The sequence below is a fragment of the Oryx dammah genome, unplaced genomic scaffold (genome assembly GCF_014754425.2).
Source record: "Oryx dammah isolate SB20612 unplaced genomic scaffold, SCBI_Odam_1.1 HiC_scaffold_24, whole genome shotgun sequence".
NCBI lineage: Eukaryota > Metazoa > Chordata > Mammalia > Artiodactyla > Bovidae > Oryx > Oryx dammah.
The window spans coordinates 85,154,508-85,161,825 of NW_024070208.1; the positions used below are offsets into that span (position 1 = coordinate 85,154,508).

Sequence of the window (7,318 nt, forward strand, 5' to 3'; positions counted from 1 at the left end):
TGTGGGGTTCCCGTGGCTCCCGTGTGGGGGTGTGGGGTCCGTGGCTCTCCCATGGGGTGTGGGGTCCATGGCTCCCGTGTATGTGTGGGGCTCCCGTGTGGGGGTGTGGGGTCTGTGGCTCTCCTGTGGGCTGTGGGGTCCCCACCCCCAGTAAAGGGAGACACAGACCATCCTGAGCACTAGGCAGGCCGGGAGGTCCAGGCTGAGGGGCGGGGGTGGCGGGAGGCTACCAGGTGCCGGGTGGAGGGGGGCAGGGCCCCGGGGGGCCGTGCAGGTACCTCCACGTCCGCCGACCTCAGCAGCAGGTCCCGCAGAGGGCTGTAGTAGTCGGAGGAGAAGACATGATCTTCAGTGTAGACCACGTTCAAGCGCAGGGAGCCCAGATCCCCTGGCTTCAAGCTCTTGCTGCCGTTGTCCCGAGGCTGGAGGAAGTACCTGGTGCGAGACCCACGGACAGGCGGCATGAGGCTGCCGCTCCCCAGGGACCCTGCTGCAGCGGTCCTCCTGACACGGGCTGGTCAGCGTCTGAGGCGAGGGGGCTCGTGGACACTGCGGGACGCCCCCTGACCCCACCCACAGAGTCCCTGCTCCTGGAGGGTCCCCCACCGGGTGCCCCCCACGGAGTCTGCAGGGGGGGCAGCCCCCATGGTCATTCACTCTGGGCTGATCACAGAGCCACAGACTCAGAAGGGGGGGTGTGGGAGTGAGAAGAAGGGGCAGGGCCGTGAGCAGTGCAGGAGGCTCTGCAGTGAAACCGTTTTCCCTGGAGACTGACCCCGGAAAACGGCCATCACTGAGCAGCCCCGGGTGGAAAGACCCTCAGAAATGGACATTAGCGGGGAGGGGGGGCTCGTACTATGGGCTGGGTGGCCCCAGGCACAGGGGCAACCAGCGGTGCTCCTGACGGATACCCTTGTCCTCCCGGCCCACCCACGGCCTTGCAGCACCCAGCTGCCCCGAGCACCCCTGCCAGGCAGCCTGAGGTATGAAGCGGCTGAGGCACTGACCACCTGCAGGCCTCCCATCCAGCCCCGTCCCAAGGCCAGGCTGTTGGTCAAGCAGGGCCGCCTGGGAACAGAAACAGGAATTCCAGTTTCCTGGGATGGACGCTCCCTGGGGCACAGCACCGTCTGCCCACATGTTCGCAAGTGAGTGGGCTCTGGGGTGAGGCGTGAGGCAAGTGATCCGCGCCTGCCCCCACCCCAGAGGTGGGGCAGGGTGGTGAAGCCGCTGGCTGCCGGGCTGGGGGCCTCACCAGGCCTCGTGGGGGCTGGACTGCCGCAGCACCTTCAGTGGGACCCTCAGCTCCCCCAGGAACTCGTCCCCGAACTTCAGGTTGCTGGCGTTCCACAGGTCCACCCTGGAAGGCAGAAGGCATGGGGCCTCTTACCGGGTAGCCAGGCAATGGGAGCCTTGAAGCCCAGAGCTGGGGCAGGACAGGCCCGCAGGCCACTCTGAGCACAGCTGAAGCCTGAGGTCCAAGCGCTCAGGCCCTTGGAGAGAGAGTGGCTCGCCCAGAGCCCCAGCCCACGGCCTGTCGCTACGCAGAGGCTGGTCTTGCAGGATAGACCCCAGCCTGCCCCCAACTGAGTGTCAGAACCCCAGGCTTCACGGGAAATCCTGACCCACAGGAAAGCAAACTGAAATGGTGTCAAATCTGGAGAAGCCCTACAGTTCTCACAAGCATGGTGGTCAGACCCACTGTGGCGACCCCAGACTCAGGCTTATGATCTGTCCCCAGACACAGAGGGTGGAGCTGCAGCCAGGGAGGCAAGAGGGCTGGCGAGGCCCAGAGGGATGCCGGGCCTTGCTAGAGGCACCACCTCGGGGCCCTGAAGCAGTGGAACCATGTGCCGGGCCAGGCCTCACACGCAGAGGGGCTTGGAACCTTTGCATTGCACCCGGGGAGACACTGCAAAGTGGCCTCTAGCCACCTCCCAGCATCCTCGTGCTAAAATGATCCAGAAAACTGATGCTCCTGTCTGTAGATGAGACAGTTACATCTTAGGCAGGCTGGTCAGGATTCCGGGGCCCTCGAGGAGGAGAAAGGGGCAAACGGGCCTCGAGGAGAAGAAAGGGACAAACGTTTTTCTACATTGCTTTGTCTTAGTCACATAAGACATTTTTTCTTAAACTCTGAGTTGTTATGACAACAATCTTCAAGACTAACTTTTTACACAACAATACAGAACAATTCATCTTGCTCAAAGGTGTGCTTTTCCTTAAGCTCTGTACTAATGATTATATAACAACAACATCTTGCTCAAGGACAAGTTTCTTCCTCTTAACAGGAACCTTCTGACTAACCTTGCTATCTTAAGAGTATGCTGTGGGAGTGAGTCTGGCAAAAGTGCTTAAAGCCTCGATCAGACTAGCGAGGGGAGCACTCCCCATCCCCCTTCTGATGTCTGTGTCAGAAGCCTTCTCTCTCTTTTTTCACTGTAATAAATCTTCTGCCAGACAAAAGCTCTGAGTGATCAAGCCTGGTCCCCGGTCCTGAAGCTAAATCTTTGGAGGTTGCGATCCAACACCGTTCACCGTAAGCTTCATGGATGTTGCCCAGTTTCCAAACACAGCACAAGGGTCCAGCAGGAGGCAGGAGCCCGAGCACACTGCCTGGGAATCTTGGCCCCAAACGCCCTCACGCACCGGATCTCCAGCTTATCCACATCCTCGTCCTCGAAGTCGAAGTGGGACTTGCGGCTGTAGCTGCAGGGCCTGGTCACCTGCGGGCACGGAGAGCGAGCGTCAGGCCTCTGCTGGCCCTGGCCGCTGGCTCACTCCCGCCCAGCCTTGCAGGTACACCCCGTGAGGGAGGGCTGGCCACCTTTTCCTCTTGGCTACAACAAGCACATCCCAGGACGGCACAGGTTCTTCACCCAGGCTCTCAGGCTGTGCCTCCAGGCCTCCACAGCCGCCCGATGAGGCCACCGGTGCCCATCCCTTTGAGGGCCCAGGCGGAAGAGGCCAGTGACCCCCGCACATCCTGACCCATCCCTCCAAGTTCGTTTGCAAAGTCCCGACAGCTTCCGCAATAGATTCCGTTCCCTGCAGCTCCAGCACTCCGTGCCCACCCCTTCCAGCCCCACTCCAGAAGCCCTGCCCACTGCCCCTTGGAGGGTGGCGCACCCACTCTGCTCTGGGAGCCCCGATGCCATGGTTGCCGCGTAGGGGCACGGCTGCTCCGCCCTCCCCGTGCTGGGCAGTGAACCACGGAGATGGGAGGGAGACCCTCATGCTCACCTGTGGTGGCCTTTGTGGGGGGTCAATGGCCTCTCGAGCGTTACTGGGGCTGGCACCTCTGAGCAGTGGTTGGCAGTTCTGTGCCCGCCTGGCCCTCACCCACCAGCCAACTGGTGGTTCTGGTTCCAAGGGGCAGGTGGGGGCTCTCGTTTGAGTGCACTACTCCCACCCCCGAAACCCTCACTATTTGTGGTAAAACAAGCCTCCCTCTGCTGCTCAGGGGAGACTGGGTGGAGCAGAAAGCCCAAACCCAGCCAGCCAAAGCCCCAAAGTCTTGGTAGTTTGGGAAGTATTGACCTGTCAGCATTCAACACAAACCCGGGTCCAACTGGAAGCAGCAAGCAGCCTTTCTGCCCAGGGAACGAAGGCGCTCCTGGGGGTTCATGCTGCAGGGTGGGAGGGACTCCAGGTGCGGGACAGCACCCCAGAACTCTCCGCAGCAGTGACCGAGGGCCCTTTTGCCAAAGACCCCGGGGTGTGGTTATCGATTGTGTTTGTGCCACTGAAACACCGACCTCAAAATAAAACACTTCGTCAAACTGGGGGTTGTTGGTCTTCTTCTTCACCTTCGTCTTCTTCGCTTCTGACCTGCATTCGAGGGGAAGGATCGGATGGAAAACACCACGATTCCACGAAGGCAGGGCCACCCGGCCCTCCAGGGCACAGACCACCCGGCCCTCCAGGGCACGGACCACCCGGCCGGCCCTCCAGGGCACGGACCACCCGGTCCTCCAGGGCACAGATCACCTGGCCGGCCCTTCAGGGCACAGACCACCTGGCCCTCCAGGACACAGACCACCCAGCCTCAACCACCAGCGGTTGTGTCTCCAGCACCAGATGGTATGCAAATCAGGACCCTTTACTGAGGCAGAAACACCCATGTGAAGAACAGGAAGGCTTTCTTCTTACAAACTTTAGGCCATGAAGGAAACAGAAGGAAGTGAGACCTACTCAGCCTGCCTGGCCCACCTGCTTTCAGGAGGGAAGCCCCACCTCAGCGACCTCGCCCACTCTGCAGCTGAGGCTGTACTTGCCTGCACGGTCCCGCCAGGGTCACGGTGGCGTAGGGGTCACACTGCCCGTTCACGATGGGGAGGCCCTGGCACTCGAGGATGCTGAGGAGAGAAGTGGAGGTCAGGAGGGCATCTGAGGCCCAGGGGCCGTCTCTCACAGCCACCCGGAAGTCTGGGAGGGCAGATGTCTCAACAGCTCAGGCCAAGAGCCACAAGTCCCTGCAAAGCACTTCCCAGGCTCCCATCTAATAAACAGAGATGGACACTCTGATCAGCGGGCAGCAAGCACCTGGGGGCAAGAGGAAGTGTGTGTGCGCCCATGGGAAGGACAGACACGTTTCCAGTGTTGGCTGAAATCAAAGCACAGGAGCCGAGGGTCGTGTTTACGTGGTGGACTTTCTGAGGAGCTAGCCCAGGAGGCAGTCTCTCAGATGGCCCTGAACAAGTGAGAGCACCAGGGTAGAAAGGAGCGCCTGGGAGAAAGACCAGGTGGTCGGAACATCAAAAGGTCACGGTTCATTAAACCCAGACACCTCGGGTTAAGGAGTTTAGTGCTTTTCCACACATGGGAAGATAAAGGCGGGAGTCTGGGCTCACTGAGATCATTCCTCCGATGGGCATCTCTGCTCTTTGAGGCCAGAGTCCTGGACTGTCCACCCTGAGACCGTTGGAGGAAGGCGCTGCTGGGGGCGGCTGCAGTGGCTGCTGGCTTGGAGGCGCAGCGCCCTCTGTTTATGATACGGCAGGTGACGTCCTCTGTCGGCAGTGCAGAGTTCCCAGAGCGAAGCCCCTGCCTTCCGACCCCAGGAGCTCGAGGGAGGTCTACGCAGCCTGGTCGGGCAGGAGGCGGGACTCGGTCTGTGCTCTCGGGAGCCTGGCGGCCCAGCACTGCAGGCGCTTCCAGCCCTGGCCTGTGTGCTCCTTCCAACGTGCGCCTCAGGCAGGGAAACCCCATCTCAGGCTTTGCTCCATCAGCGGCCCTGGCTCCTGGCTCCCTCTGGGTCTGGATCGTGATCCACCAGCTCTTGGACTGCCCTTGACCATCACCTGGCGCCCTGGTCTGTTGCTGGACAGGCCTTGCTCCCGCTTGAACTCCTGGCTGGATGCTGTGAGCCTCACATTGTCGGTGCCCGGGTTCTGGGCCCCTCTGTGCCGTCAGAGGCTGTGGTCTCTTGTCTGAAGAGACTACCCCGCAGCTCTCTCCGGGAGGTGCTGGTGGCCCCGTCTGGGGACAGTCTGGTCTGCTGGGTGTCCGAGTGAGCGCGTGCTCTCCGCTGGGCTGGGGGAGACTCGAACGGCCCCCAGCTCTGCGGCCCCTTCGCCCTCAGCCCTCCTGCTCACCCGGCCCTGAGGGGCTCCACCCTGCCCATTCATGCAGGTCCAGGGAGTGCCACCGAGTGTGCTGCCCGCAGAAGACGCCCCGGCTCCGTGTCTCTCCTCACTCGCCCTGGGCTCTGCTGGGGGAGCTCGCTGGCTGTCACCAATGCACGTCAGGGACAAAAGTGGGCCTGCGGTGACGTCGTCTGCTTCCTCCCGTGGGGGCCGACCCCGTCCGCGTGGCTGCTGCAGACGGCGTCAGCTCTCCTTGGTTCTTTGAGGTGAGAGAGGGCACGCGTCCCACTGTCCCATCCTGGCTGGAAGCAGAGCCCTAACCCCATTCGGACGCCGAGGGTCTGCGTGTCCCGCCTTCCTGCTTTGGGGAGACCAAGGTCCCGTTCATGCCTGCAGACGGGCACCAGGGTGGCTTCTGCCCCTCGAGGGGCCTGGCGGTCCTGGCCGTTCACGGGACCTCCTCTCTCCAGGCAGAGCTCCGCTGCTCCCGCTCTGCGAGTGGGCGACCCTCTCTCCGTTTCTGTGCCCACTGGATGGGGTGGGCTTCAATAATGTCAGCGAATGTCTTTCCCTTCCACCTTTCTTTCTGGAATGTCGCCCTTCTCTCCTTGCTACAGATCTGGTCTGGGGTCATGCTCCTCCCTCTGTGAACTAACTTCTCACTAAACAAGAATCTTAGGCACATTTCCAGGGATGGGCGTGAAGCCGTGAGCTAGGCTCCTGTGAGGGGCCCAGGGAGGGGCAGACACCCCGAGGGACCCAAGGAGGGGGCTTGTGTGAGGAGCTGACACCCCGAGAGGCCTGGGGATGGGGCTTCTGTGAGGGTAACACCACAAAAGGCCTGGGGATGGGCTTGTGTGAGGGGCTGACACCCTGAGAGGCCTGGAGAGGGGTTTGTGTGAAGGTGACACCCTGAGAGGCCCGGGGGCTTGGTAGCCCAGCAGCCACAGTGGGACAGTGGGTGGATCTCCCTGGGAGGAACACACAGGGCGACCCGACAGGTGGGAGGGTGGGAGGAGGTCCTCAGTCGGGGGAGCAGGAAGCTGCGGCCCTGGGGCTGGAAGCAGGAGGAGGGACTCACTTGCCCCACACTGTGCCAAAGGCCCAAGTTCAAGGCTAAAGGATTCTGATCACATCCAGTTGTGAATCAGGAAGAAGGCAGGAGGGTGGGCTCACTCTGGAGCCTCAGGGACAACGGTGTCCTGCCAGCAGCTTAGTCGGGGAGCAGCTCCTCCTGCACCTGGCGTCTCGGCGGTGTGCCTGGACGTGGGACCAGCCACCTGCCAGACAGCCACCTGCCGGCCGGCACCGCCCCTCCTCACCGACCAGCGCTCGGAAGGCTCCGAGTGGCAAGTGGACAGCCTGACTGCAGCCACCCAAACATCTCAGAGAAAAGGAGACCTGACATGCTGCCTCCCAGGATGCACACGGGAGACGCATCTGGGCTCATCAGCCTCCTCCCAGGGACGTCACTGCACCAGCGCAGACCTGGCACTCGAGCCTGTTCAGAGCCGTCTGCCCAGAGCCCATCCCAGTGGCAAAGGCACAACCCAAGCTGAGCTCACCCAAACAGTGCACACTCACCCCTGCAGACCTGCAGACACTCACAGAGGTGCACACTCACCTCTGCAGACCTGCAGATACTCACAGAGGTGCACACTCACCCCTGCACACCTGCAGATACACACACAGGTGCACACTCTCCCCTGCACACCTGCAGGCACACTCAC

General features: G+C 61.8%; 1 protein-coding gene and 1 long non-coding RNA gene across 4 annotated transcripts in view; both read right to left on the reverse strand.

Annotated features, from left to right (window-relative positions):
• The window catches only part of RASA3 (RAS p21 protein activator 3), an 83,162-nt gene that overhangs the window by 17,853 nt on the left and 57,991 nt on the right, over positions 1-7,318 (reverse strand). For all 3 annotated transcript variants that reach the window (XM_040267495.1, XM_040267499.1, XM_040267498.1), the window contains exons 6-10: positions 4,278-4,358; positions 3,759-3,831; positions 2,650-2,726; positions 1,256-1,360; positions 279-435 (exon numbers count right to left, since the gene is read on the reverse strand). In XM_040267495.1, the coding sequence (XP_040123429.1) occupies positions 279-435; positions 1,256-1,360; positions 2,650-2,726; positions 3,759-3,831; positions 4,278-4,358 (493 nt within the window). The remainder of the gene's footprint in view (positions 1-278; positions 436-1,255; positions 1,361-2,649; positions 2,727-3,758; positions 3,832-4,277; positions 4,359-7,318) is intronic.
• LOC120883394 overlaps positions 6,452-7,318 on the reverse strand; it is a 4,186-nt gene continuing 3,319 nt past the window's right edge. The window contains exon 3 of the long non-coding RNA XR_005725761.1: positions 6,452-7,182. This is a non-coding gene — a long non-coding RNA (uncharacterized LOC120883394). The remainder of the gene's footprint in view (positions 7,183-7,318) is intronic.